This window comes from Octopus bimaculoides, chromosome 12 (assembly GCF_046866305.1).
Source record: "Octopus bimaculoides isolate indiv1 chromosome 12, ASM4686630v1, whole genome shotgun sequence".
Classification (NCBI taxonomy): Eukaryota; Metazoa; Mollusca; class Cephalopoda; order Octopoda; family Octopodidae; genus Octopus; species Octopus bimaculoides.
Window position 1 is genome coordinate 56,123,663 of NC_142939.1, and position 15,000 is coordinate 56,138,662.

Below are 15,000 nucleotides of genomic sequence, written 5' to 3' on the forward strand. Positions count from 1 at the left end.
TATATATATATATATATATATATATATATATATATATATATATAACTATATGCAAGTATGTATGCGTATATGTATGCAATTAACAGAGATACAGGCAATATCAAAATGCAGTCCTTATCTTTAATGTAACGTGCATGCTGTCTTTTAAACACAGAATATTGCGTTATGTACCTTGAGAAAACTTGTTGTAGTAATTCCTGGTAATAAATGCTCTCGTAATTATATCATTCACAGACTAGACACGTCTGCTATGGATGCTTTAACTGCCAAATCACATGATATCGCCGTGTATTGGGCTCCTGAGTGACACACATCCGGTAGCGACGACAGCTGAAACTCCCGTCAACGACATATAGAATATCAGTGTCTGTTCTTGTACTGGTATTGTAAATAGACTGTGTGATTATTAAAAAATAATCAACAACGATAGAAACAGTATTGATACCAGAAACCGATCTTCATCTTCAAAGTATATGTACACGTTGTGTTAGAACCAGAATACTGCGTTATTTATATTGAGAATCTTTTCATAAGGATTCGTGTCGCATAAAACCACTCCTGTTTATATTGGCAGACGAGAACCTTCGGCTACGACTGCCAGAGATGCCGGATCACGTGATTTCACCCTGCTTTAAGCTCCACAGTTACAGACATCCATTTACGTTGCCTGTAGCAGGCGGTTCTCGTCTGTGAACGATATAAGTGCGAGTGCTTTTATGCACCAACAGTACTTATGAGATGTCCTCTCAAGGTAATGAATGCATGATTCTGTGCTCTAACAAAACGTACACGTTAGTTTTGAGATGAATATACACAGGCACACACATACATTTATATATACAACTATAGATACATATCAAGAGAGAGAGAGAGAGAGAGAGAGAGAGAGAGAGAGAGAGAGAGAAAGAGAGAGAGAGATACATTCATACATCTATATATATGTGTGTGTGTGTTGAGTTTGTGACTTATTTTTATGCCTTAAATTTCAATCAGAAAATGTACAATAACACCTGCTGCTAGATTCAAATCCATGCGTTCCAAGTTATGAAGAAACCGAATTACCATCCAATCTTATTAAGGCGTTCTTTCCCATTGCAATTCATGTAATTTTGAATAGACCTGCTAGTTCATATATTTTTTGAGATTCAAGCATTTCTAATTGCATTCTTAGGATCTGCGATAGGTGTGCTGAAAGCATGGGGCCATCATTTGTCTAGAATCTCAGTGTATTCACGTTAAAATAAATTACTCTCTCTCTCACTCCGTGTCTCTCTCTGTGTCTCTGTCTCTGTCTGCCTGTCTGTCTGCCTGCCTGTCTGTCTGTCTGTCTGTCTCTCTCTATGCGACCAATCCTCTTGCCATTATTTTCAATATGATCGAATGCAATACATAAGCAACGTAATTCAGTAAAGAAAATGTCCAATTAGATGGTTTCCTTGGAAATAATTTTTCCTAAATAGCACATCATATCTAATCTCTGTTTCAATTTTCAATTTCCTTAACCTTTATAAGTATGCATTTTCTGTAGAATGCACAACTTAACCCATGCTACAGTTTGATCACAAACTTTACTGCTCCCTAGTCCATGTCAACAGCGGCAACATTTGCTGTACGAACACGCAAACCTCTTTGCTATGGAACAGCAACATTTTCTATTTCTGCTCTTTACAGAAGATATGTATGCCTCTAAGTTTAATCGAGATACAGGTCCTTGTGAATAACGGTGAAACACACAGCTATGTAGGGTTTACTAAAAAATCACTTTAAAATAAGATCTTTGCAACATCTTACACATTTACGTATCACTTCACTACTTTAATAAATGGGGATCTCATAGGTTAATATCATCAGCTATAGACTCGAGTGTGTATTTTCAGAAAATATGCCCTCACCCAAATATTTAACGGGGGCTACTCTATTATATTTCTTACAATTTCAAAGAAAAGAACGGGTATTCTGAATCTTGATGACAGGTGCATTCTTGTTTCTTGCAAAACTTCAGACATTTATTTTCTATTTCTCTAAAACATTTTCTATTTCTATATAATGGATATGAAATATTCTGAAAAGCAAACATTTAAAAAAAAGAGAGAAAATACATACAAGCATCCATTAACATTAAACTTTATTAACAATAGCCGCCCCTTTTGCTTACGTGTTATTTGTTTTGTTTATTTATTTATTATTATTTTTTATTTTTTTACATATGATACTGAAGACACGAAAACCACATGATTTTGCACGTGAATAGAGGAGGATACCAAGTAATAATTAAATAGTTGAATGTATGACGCATTTTCTAACGTTCTTTTCTGCAACCAATGAAATCTCTGCATAATGTTGACTTTTCATATTTCGATGTGTATGTTACTTATTTTGCTTACATAATTTATGATCATATTGCTCTCCTACTTCAATCATACGAATAGTTGGTATTGTGAAACTCAGAGATGAGATGGCATAAGTTTCACAAACTAACACAACAGACACATACATGCACACACACACTCCCACATACAGGTCTGTATATATATATATATATATATATATATATATATATATATATATATATATATATATATATATATATATATACTATAGTCTATAATATTTCGTCTGATTATAGCTAAAATCCCAGTGATATATAAGTTACGAAACTAAATAACAAATATGAAATTTGTAAGAATTTTAAAGCCAGCTTGTACCCTATTCCGGCAAACCACTGAATCATCTTCAAATCTTTCGTATATTTATTAAACAAAATATGAATGAGTGAATGGCAATTAAATCAGAAAAGGAAACAGATAAGAGACGCATGAATAATATTGGAAGACGTGAAAATGATTGGTAATATCTTTTCCTCACTAACAAGTTCATATGTTGGATACACAAGTAGTAGTAGTAGTAGTAGTAGTAGTAGTAGTAGTATAGCAGCAGTAGAAGTAGTTGGTGTTGCTACAGCGGCTGTATGTTAGATTATGTTGATACACGGTCGCTTTCATGTATATAGAATTGTGCTATTTTTGATGTTCGTTCCGTGAAAACATATTTATTTTTCTTTCGTTATATGCAACCAGACTTCCCGAACAGCACAACACCAATCACATACACATCATTTAATGGAAGATATTAGCACTAATTACTAAAAACATTATGTCAACAGAGGAATCAGCAATTAAATTAAACTAGCTCACGAGCTTAGTCAATCACTAAACTCATTAGATCAATAAATATTTACATATCAGTATATCATACAGTTAGAAAATACAGAGATCATAAACCAACAAGTCCTTATAATATTCGACAATATAAACAACAGAAATACTGTAAAACGTTCCAATACTTCGTACAATCATATATTATAAATATGCATTAATCACATATATCTTAAATAATGTCTTTTCAATGTCGGTTGAAATGGTACTGTTTAAGCAAAGTGGCTTATAACTTTGGCACTATGCCACGGCTCTCCTGTGGAAAAGCTTATAATTGAATAAAACGACTCCAGTTCATAGCAGGTAATTATTTTATCGATGCCGGATTATGAAAACAAAATGAACTCCAGCGGGATTTGAACGTAGTATGCACCACTATGTAAACGAAATAGCACAGTGTTTACGCTGCAGTCTTTTCTGTCGTTTCATTTTTGTTTAAATGAAACGAAATCTATAATGGAAATTTTAAATGAAAAATGTATACACTCCAATGCAATCATTAAAAATATATTCTTGATTTGATTTTGTACCTGGTTGATGGTTATATGCGTAATTATCTCAAGGAATTATCGATGATTGTTGAATGAGTTCCAATGCTGCTAATTCCAGAAATCGATTTAATCCTCCATGCTTCCCATGTTACATCGATGTCTTGAAGTGTATTTTTATTCCAAATGTATTTAATAGAATATTTTTCAATTAAGAATTTATAACTGAAGACAGAACCAAAGGCAGGAACATATATATATATATATATATATATATGTGTGTGTGTGTGTGTGTGTGTGTGTGTGTGTGTGTGTGTGTGTGTGTGTGTGTCTGTGTGTGTGTGTGTGTGTGTGTGTGTTTTGTGTGTGTGTGTGTGTGTGTGTGTGTGTGTGTGTGTGTGTGTGTGTGTGTGTGTGTGTGTGTGCGTGTGTGTGTGTGTGTGATTTGTCGAGGAATGATATAGTCTGCAGAACTGGTTTCAGGATACTGCTGGGAATTATTGTTTCGAAACCCAACCTCCAAGAGATGAAATTAAAATTGGAGGATTTTAACTCTGAACATGGTAGGACGAAAGTATATGCTGTTCTTAAATTTAGTCCTTGCTGTTTCAACCACCAAAACGAGTCGTATTTAAACAATAAAAAACCTAGTTCAAGATGATGTCGTAGTTAGTACATGATCTGTAGAATGAGTAGGTATTCATAAACGGGAAGTTAACACTGCACATGGATAGAATACATTACGTGCACATGAATAATGGTGAGGTACGTACTCATGGTGTTATTATATAATACAATATTTTCTCCTATCGTTCACGTTGATTCTTCAATATATTTCATTTAAAATATTAAAATTTTGTTTTTATATGATTTGAATCATCGGCATATGTCTTTTCTTTTGATTTTTTTTTCTCATCTTTCAAAGTTTCGATGTTGAAGTTTTTAGACTACTGACTGGTCGTGATGTCATGTGAGAATCGAAAGAATCTGACCGCTGTCTGCGATAAATACCATCTCCTAATTTTGTGCAGAGGTAGCAAAGCGAAATGCGGAATTTCTTGCGAAAGTTCTGGCTAAATATACTATAAAGCACTGGATTTGCTGCCGAATTTATATATGACAGGCTTATAGAGAAAACTCTGTACGACCAAGTACTCTCGAATTTTTTAACAGCAAAGGTATTATAAAAGAGAAGAACTTGTGGTGGAAGATAGCTGAGCACATAAATAATTACACAAGCCATTAACATTTTCACAACTCCCCTCCTGGCTTTGACGGCTTCATGAGATTTTTCAGATTTACGATTATTTTCAGTTCGCATCTGGAATCGTGTTGTTAATTCTTTTGCGCTGACGAACAGTCGGCGGGCGATTATGGAATACAATACAATTTGTATGCCTATTGGAAAGTAAAAGTATAAGAAAGCTTCAGTGTATTTGTAGAGCACCCTGTACATTATGTCATAAGGTTTTGGAAACATCAGTGTGCAAAATATCAATTTCGAATGTCCAAACAAAAGACCATTGAAAATCACGGTTGGTAACCCGCAAATGAGCGCTATTGGCCAGATACAAACTATTGTTAGGATAACTTTCTTCTTGCTGCAGAGAATATGAGCCTTGATGGGATATACAATGGCTATAAATCTGAAAATAAAAAGAAACAAGAAACATATGTTACAAATTTAACATTTAATTAATAGTAATACATGATTCATTCGAAAATATTATGAAATCACACTCCACTACAATTAAGACAAAACACATCAAGTCTTTTATACAACCCAATTCATTTCCTTTCTATGTGTTGCTAAATTTTCACGTGTAAATGAATGTGGTTTCGACAAAAATGAACACGACTTACATATTTATTGCTACTTATTATTATTATTGCTGTTGTTATTATTATTATTATTATTATTATTATTATTATGATTATTATTATTATTATTGAGTTAGACAGGTTACGGGGATGCAAACAAACCAACAGCTGATGTCAAGTCGCTATGGAGGACAACACACAAATACGCACGTACACACAGAAGTGTGTGTGTGTGTGTGTGTGTGTGTGTGTGTGTGTGTATTTATACGATAGGCTTCTTTCAACTTCTGTCTACCCGTCTACGAAATCCACTCAAAAGGCTTTCTACGGCACGGGGGATATAGTTGAATTGTAGAAGACACTTGTGCAGGGTGCCATAAATGGTAAACCGAACCTGTACCATGAGGTTGGGAATTAAATTTCTTATTATACAATTATTCCTGTTCCTTATATTTTTATCAGACAGAGAAAACTAGTCAACATGTGCGGAAAATTGCTCGATAAAATCAGTATAACAACGGCATTGATCCAGAACAATCACCCCGCTTACACAATAGCCTGTTTTCAGTTTCACTTGAATAATCCAAAACCTTCGAGTGACTAACTTCGCTTAAAATGGTTCGATAATATAAACAAACACATTTACTTGTTATTTACTATAGGAATATTGGAGAACGTATGTAGTTGGCACCAGAAATATTGTTTTCATTCGTGTACAAGAGTATATTCAGTGTGATACCCCATAGACGGCCTGATAGTATACAAATTTATATTACACAACAAAATTCATGGTAAAAATGAAAGACTTGTCTCGATGTTAATATATTTTTTAAGTTACGGCAAATGAATAGCATATAGTTTAATAAGCTCTTGTTCAAAAAGAACATAATATGGTTTCACGATTGGAGTGGAGCTGAATACAGAAGTACAAGTATTGTTAACGGAAGTAGAACGGGACGCTTGTTGTCTATAGAAAGTGGATTCAACTGATAATAAGTCTGTGTCGTGATTAAGGATTTCTCAATTGTCATGTTTAAACGCCTTTCAAATTGAATATTTACATAAATACTGAAACTTAGTTTCATACACACACAATCACATGTACATATAAGTATACGCAGAAATATATATATATATATATAATCTTTTACTCGTTTCACTCATTAGACTGCGGCCATGCCGCGACAGAGCCATTCCTTAAAGCCTGGTACATATTTAATCGATGTTACTTGCCGAACAGCAACAAAGTTGCGGGGGACGTGAATACACCAATACTTGTTAAGCGGTGGTGGGTGTGACAAACACAGAAACAAATGCACACACACACACACACACACACACACACACACACACACACACACACACATATATATATATATATATATATATATATATATAAGACGGGCTGCTTTCATTTTTCGTCTTCCAAATCCACTCACAAGCCTTTCGTCGGCCCGAGGCTATACTAGAAGAGATTTGCTCAAAATGACAGACAGTGGGAATGAACTCGGAGCCTATGACACAACGACGCCTGCATATACTAGATGGGACTGGATTGCCCTACGTTCAGTCCACTACATGGAGATCTCAGCTTGTTCTCTCAACTAGCCACGATCAGATGTATAGGCCGTGGTTTCGAGCTTGGCATCATACTAGTTTGATGATCCTATCACAAACGCTTGACATAGCTGGGTAGAAAGGTATAGTATTTTATCCTCTTGCCCAAGAGCAGTTAAATCGATTACATCGACCCCAGTGCTCGACTGGCACTTATTTCATCGACGCCGAAAGGATGAAAGACGAAGTCGGCTTCAGCGGAATTTGAAACCATGCTAACTCGTGTTCATTTTAGTAACGTATGTGTATTTACTGTTAGGTTCTAAAATCACGACTTAGCTACCCATATTATATATGCATATTACTTTAATTAAAATATTCAAAATGATCTGATAAACTTGTCCCGCTTCGGTTTTGTTTTCCTTTTTAATACATGTATATACATACGCACATATATATTTCAAAATATATGCCTAGCATATCTATATATAGATATTTTATATCAACATATATCTATACAGATCTATGTACATGCATATATATGCGAGTGTCTGTCTGCTCAATCTTTTTGCCTCTTCCACATTCTCTCTCGCTCTCTGTCTCTCTCCCTCTGTATACATCGATAAATATGATGCAGATGGACGTTAAATAATGGTGTAATGAATATATATATATATGTGTGTGTGTGTGTGTGTGTGTGTGTGTGTGTGTGTGTGTGTGTGTGTGTGTGTGTGTGTGTATGTGTGTGTGTGTGTGTGTGAGAGAGAGAGAGAGAGTTTTTGTGTGTGCAGTTAGAGATATAAAGCGAGAAGCCTTTACACGTATAAAATGTACGCAACTGCACAAGTGTTCGCGTGTGTCTTTGTCTTTGACTATAATGTATAAACTATGTAAAAACAATATATTTTATTAGGGTATGTTATTCTTATTTGATAAAGCTTGAACAGAACATCGGATGAATGAAGATATGAGGATTCAATGAAGGAGGATAACTTAATAAGATCTATATATATTTGATTATAAAAACTGTATAAATTGTTGTTTCAGGTTATAGCGATAACGTGGAAGAGAACATGGTCTATAGATTATAAACATCGTGGAAATGTGTTCATGCCGATTTAGTACTAAGATCTTTCAGATGTGATATTGCTTTTCTTCTTTATCAAAATGCGAAATAGTTATACGTATATAATTCATGTATTGGCATGAATCCTTTTAATATACACTGCAATGGAAAGTTAGTGTTGTTTCTCACACTTTGTGCAGTCATTGTAGGAAAATGAAACCAGAGTCACGTATAAGATTTGCCAATATATTTAACTCTGTGCGAACTATTCAACATAACACAAGGTCAAAGGTTTGTGTGTATGAAGAAAGCGAAGAAGACATGATATTCATTCATGTGCTTCCGAAATTAATGAAACCGTTTCATTGCATTTTGGAAAATGAAAAAATATATATAGTGGATTCATTTGTTTTTGTAACGCAGCAAAAGAAATGTTGATATTTAATTATATCCACTGTTACGTCTGCTTGTGTTCTGAGTTCAATTGCTGCGCGAATTCACTTCCTATTTTCAGTCCCGAGTCAATTCCATAAGGATTGACGATTATAGAAAGGACTACAACTTTAAACACGATGTGTCTGTCTAGTCTTAGTCCACTGATTGAAATCAGCAAAAATTATACACTACAGCTCAAAATTTCAATATTCTTTTCTACTCTAGGCACAAGGCCTGAAATTTGGGGTCAAGGGACCGGTCGATTAGATCGACCCCAGTACGTAACTGGTACTTAATTTATCGATCCAGAATGGATGAAAGGCAAAGTCGATCTCACCTCCTCAAAATTGCTGATTTTGTGTCAAAACTTGAAACAAATATTGACTTCAAATTTTAGCACAAGTTCAACAATTTCAAGGGGAGAAGTTAAGGCGATTTCATTGATCTTACTGTTCAGCTGCACTTATTTTTTCGATCCCGAGATGGATGAAAGGCAAAGTTGAGCTCAGTAGAATTTGAACTCAGAATGTAAAGACAGCAAAAATGCAACTAAGCATTTTTCCCGGCATGCTCACGATTCTGCTAACTCGCTACCTTAAACTTGAAACAAACATAGTTTTAAATCTACCGGCTCAGTGAAAGTGATATCAGCAAAACGTTAAATTTAATATTTTGTAACGTTACTCTACGACTTGAATTACAATTATGCTAGATTCGACTTTGACATACTTCCTGCTCCCGTCAACTCCATTCACTAAATTCCTCTCTCCGTAATGTATGACATAGGAAACGTAATTATCATGTTATATTTAGCATTTACAGTAATAAATGTTGTTAACAGTTATTTGAGGTTGCCTTCAAGACACTCATTTAAAATCCGACATAGTTATGGTGGTGACAATTTCATAAGATTACTATAAAGGTGGTATCAAACTTCCACCCTCAGAGGAGAACAGAGAAAGAAAATGCAAATTTTCAAGGAATAACAATTATTTCAATTGCATATATAATTCCAAGATTAACATCGAAAAACCTCAACACTTATGTGAACAATGTTAATGAGAATGTTAGAAGCTAAATAGATAATGGTAATGTATACATTTGTGACTTCAACGACAACAATGTCAGCGTGAAAAGAGTGATGGGTGTTAACAGCGTTAATAAAACGGTAAATTGCCAGAATCTTTAGCGCGTGGGATAAAGTGCTTTGTAGTATTTTATTTTTAGTCTTTACGTTTTATTTTCAAATCATAAATTTTCCTTTCGCCGCGGCAAAGCCGAAAAATAAGGGAAGATATAATAGTGTCAAGGTCGAGGTACAAAATTAGCTTTTCTCGAAATTTCAGGTGTTTTGCTTGTTTGAGGTAAAAAAATAAATATGAAAGCGATGGACTGGCAGATCTCAAGTGTCAGAAAAAATGACACTTGAGTAGGTCGATTAGCCCGTCATACATCCGGATCGGAGAAATAAATACCAGCATAGCACTGCGGTCAACGTAATCAACTAGCCCACTTCCCCAAAACATTTCAGGCCCGGTCAGGAAACGTTTTGCCTTCTGAATTAAAACCCCGTCAAGGTTAGCCTTGTCTTCCATCATTCCAGCATCGATAAACTATATCACCACTCAAATATTGTCTTCGAGAAGATTCCATTATAATCCCCTTACGCAAGTGCGGTTTTCTTGCGTTATGACTATTTTAATGATTGTATTAAAACTTGGCGAGCTATATAAACGACGCATTCTCAGCCACTAGCTCCAATAATAAACTAGAGAACATATAGATATCAGTCAAGGCTATCTTTTGCATGTTTCAGTCATTAGACTGCGGCCATGCTGGGACCTTAAGTCGTTTAGTCGAACAAATATCCTCCCATTACTTAGTATTTAAAGTAGGGTCGTAATTTATGGGGATATAAACAAAGTGACACCGGTTGTCAAGTGGTGGCAAAGGACAAACACAAATACATAACCACGCACACATAAGCATATATATATATATATATATATATATATATATATATATATATATATATATATATATATATATATATATATATATATATATATACATATTGTTCATGCGTCGCGGATACCCTTCCAATCTGCCCTTACCTGCGCTAGTCAAATCGATCACACTACTGTCTTCTTCCCTTCCTCACACCAATCTCCCAACCGCTTACCCTTTCCTTTCTTTTTCTACTCCTCCACTCTACCCCTTCGTCGGAAGATCCTGCGAGCCTTCCGTCACCTCCAGGTAGATCCCACCACCCTCCCTATTTTCCCCAACACGCCTTTGCCCTCCTGCAAACGCGCTCGTAACCTACACGACCTACTGGTTCATAGCTCCCTTCCCTCCTCTCCAGCCCACACCGGATCCTCCCCTTCCTCCAGACCCCGTTACCACACCTGTCCTTTCATCACCAACTCCACATCCCTCATTGTATCCACCACCCCTCCACCACACACACACACACACACACACACACACACATATATATATATAGCCATCTGTACATATATATTTGTTTGTGCATGTATGTTTGTATATATATATATATATATATATATATATATATATATATATATATATATATACATATGTATGCATATATTTGTAAATATACACTCACATGCACACATTTATAATAATTGAATTATGTTTGTTGTGTATATTGTAATAAAACTGCAGCCAAGGTTACAAATATATGTATATTGAATATATAATAGTAACTTCTATTACAGTTTTAATTTCATAAACTTTATATCGAAGTTTCAATTTATTAATATGTACCGGCAGCATTGAACCAGAGTATAAAATCTGGTTTAAACCTATCACCCTTAGAATACCTTTACTAAAAATAGAATATGTGAACATATATTAGAAACACACATTCTACACTTACAAAGAGAATATGCAAGAATTACATGAATATTTACTGTAGCATAGATGAAAGTATAGAATGAACTCGTAAATCGGAGCGAGCATAAGTGAAAGCTACTAAATATCACTAATAATATATTACAGACATTTAAATTAAAAGTTTCTTCTCATCATCATACTACATATATGTAATGAAATAAGTAAGCTATTAATGGCGAATGCAATTCATTAATCGCCTGGCAATCGTAAAAGCTTTAAACTTCACGACTTCAATTGTCGATTTACCATGCACTTATAGTTAGGGGAAATTGCAATGCACTTCACTAGACAATAGGAAAATGAAGTAGGTAGTAAGGTATTAGTTTCATTATTGAGATCACTTTTCCTGTCATGTTTAGTTTTACGCCAAAGATTCTTCCACAAATAATGTTTAATGATCGAATTAATACTCTAACATAACGCAATGTTGAAGTAAATTCGTTGACAACCATGCAAACCGATAAATAAATGAATAACTAAAGTGTAGATGAAGTGAAAGTTCAACGGTCAAAATTTAACTCATGAGAGCAACGTGTTTAATATTCACATTGACTCTGCATATATTAAAAAAGGCAGCAATATTCGTCGATATCGACTCATACTGCACATTGTAATTTTACGAAGTTTGTGTAATATTTAGTTACTAGAAGAGATACCCGCTTCAAAATAATTTATCTGGTGTCGTTTATAATGAATTTAAAGATCACTGCAAGTAGCGTCAGATAATAAGATTATTCGAGCGGCTAGTAGGTAACTAATCTAAAGTTTGACCTCGAGTTCTATTGTCATGTATGATATTAAATGTATCTAATATGGTATTTCTAGCGTTTACTTAAATATCATAGTTGTTGGTATATAGTTTTTGATTAATATTAAAGATGTCATTATGTCTAAGTTGTGTTTATGTTGTTTTATGATGTTTTATTTCCTTTTGTAATTCGAACTTGTATAGTGGTACAAATTTGTATTATTGGTGTTTCTAAGTCTGTGAAAATCAATGACGACTTTGTTTTCATACTCAAACCAGTTTTCCAATTTTTGCTTTCGAACGAACATGTCTTCCAATAAAAGATAATTATTTCATTGTCAGACAAGTATTGGTGAGTACGTTTCATGTACAAATCTTTTCTACATGAGCTGCTCGTTCGTGAAGAATCAACACAAGCTTTTTTAACCACACTTCAGAGAATCAGTTAACTATGTATTACAATGGGTTCTAGCAAATATTTTGCCGATACTTCCGGAATTTCTGAAGGCGAAAACGAATGCTTACAATCATAGTTTGAAACTATTTTCTTTTTCCTACCGACAATTATCGATTTTGCAGATTCCTTCTTCGTGTATTAGCTTAGAATCCCTTGTAGAAAAAGCGAGAAGGGATGATCGGTTTGTTTCGAGATATACATATATATATATATATATATATATATATATATATATATATATATATATATATATATATATACATACGCAATAGATAGATAGATAGATAGATAGATAGATAGATAGATAGATAGATATACATAAAATAATTCTTACAATTCGCCAAGAAAGTACTGAGGAGAAAATTGCAAGAGATTCTCGCCTCACTTCTATTACTCCATTTGAATACAAAATTTCTGAACCTACGCTTTGTCGTAACTAAATTGAATTTCTCTGCCACCACCACCACCACCACCACTACCATCTCTACCCAAGAAAAATTGTACCTCGAAGGGTAGTGTTAATCTTGATTTTAAATCTCCTTCTTCACCAGCCGAACGGGTAGCAAACACCTTGCTTTGCTGAATTTCTTTTCTTCTTTCTAAATATTGACATCTGCCGGACGTAAAATTTGACACTCTCGACATATGCAATATTCAACCAACCAGATTGTAACTTAGCAGTTCTTATCTTCGTACATATACAATATTTCAATATATACAAAGACACACATTTACTTTACTTACATTCATCCTTACACACACACACACACACACACACACACACACACACACACAGAATGACACCTACTCACTTATACACAAACACACATAAACCCGTACTGTGTCGGTAAGAATCTCACCGTATCATGATTTGAGCATAATTAGAAAATGTTGGTTGTTCTACATTATGGTTCGAACTATATACCTTGAATGTTTGGTATATTGCTACGCTAATGTCGTGTGTTATATTAAACCTTTCATTTAAGTGAACGTGTCTTTAAAAATCTTCATGTCTCGTCGCAGAAATTTGGGACATTTTTGGATCACGTTACTTTTGCGTCTACTATTGTGATTGAAAGTCTACTTATATACATATACTCTGGATATGCTTCCGGGCTTGTGAAAGGAGTTAACAACGATACAATGTGTTTATATCTTCGCTGTTATCGTCATTATTTCAATTTTAGTGTAAAATCATTTATCATTTTTGGACGGCAGTTGTAAATGTTGTATGATAATGTTTGCTTGAGTATTTTGTTGGCTTTGTACGAACATTACTTTTATGTGTTTAGAAACCTTGGTTGGGATAGATTTGTATCTACTTGGAGTATTAGGGGAAATAATTCCGTATCGAGAACAAATGGTTTGGCAGCAGTTAATCCGTGTTTCTCCAGTCTTCCCTGGAGACATCTCATATTTCAATACAGTAAGTTTTAAGTTGTATATTTAACTAGCTTCAAGACGTTTAGTATTTAAACGTCTGGCTGAAATTTCTCGTGGTTCGATTCTAGAGTTTAGTCATTAGCTTGTCTCGAGAAACTATTAATATACAAGAAGTAATTATTTTGAAAATAATTTCTGCTTCATACATTACATTGTAAGAAGTGCTGTATTGTGAAACCAATGAACACGAAGAGAACGAAAACAGGACAGTAGGGACACGTTTTAAGAAAGTTAATATTTGAACGTGTAAAAGAAAGGGATCCATTTACCTATATATATATATATATATATATATATATATATATATATATATATATACCTTACCGCGCACGCATGCACACACACACATATATAAAATCAAAATAAGCAACAGTACATCAAGTAGTAATGCAATATGACAGTTTCAAGAGGTTCCATTTAATTGAACAATGCATAAATAAATTGAATTTTAACAAGTAGGACAGATTAACATAATTTTTTAATAAGTATTTTAAAAGAGTAAGAAGATGGAGGAAAGACATGTTGTCGCTATTGTAGCTAAGAATAGACTACAACTTCTAAGAATCGCATGGAGCATAGTGGGGTTATAGGGTTGTAAGTATTGTGATCCATTTCTAATCCATTTATCTCTATGTCATCTACTAAATCTGAGACTAGAAGCCTGTGTCTATTTCAAATAAAGGACAAGAGTGAGTTGACTGCTCATGGCTATGTATGGTTATAGATATTATCCTAGGTATCCCATAGAGGAAATGAGACATTAGGAGTAGTCAGTTAATAGGAGTAATTGTCTATAAAATCAGGAGTAGAGGTAGGCTTTAAATAATGATGTTTAATAACCAGTTAAA

At 34.3% G+C, this 15,000-nt stretch overlaps 1 protein-coding gene across 1 annotated transcript in view; it reads right to left on the reverse strand.

Annotated features, from left to right (window-relative positions):
* Positions 1-2,108: 2,108 nt before the first annotated feature.
* Positions 2,109-15,000, reverse strand: part of LOC106870137 (neuropeptide receptor 15) — a 188,752-nt gene continuing 175,860 nt past the window's right edge. The window contains exon 2 of the mRNA XM_014916128.3: positions 2,109-5,349. Within this exon, the coding sequence (XP_014771614.2) occupies positions 4,623-5,349 (727 nt within the window). The 3' untranslated portion in view covers positions 2,109-4,622. The remainder of the gene's footprint in view (positions 5,350-15,000) is intronic.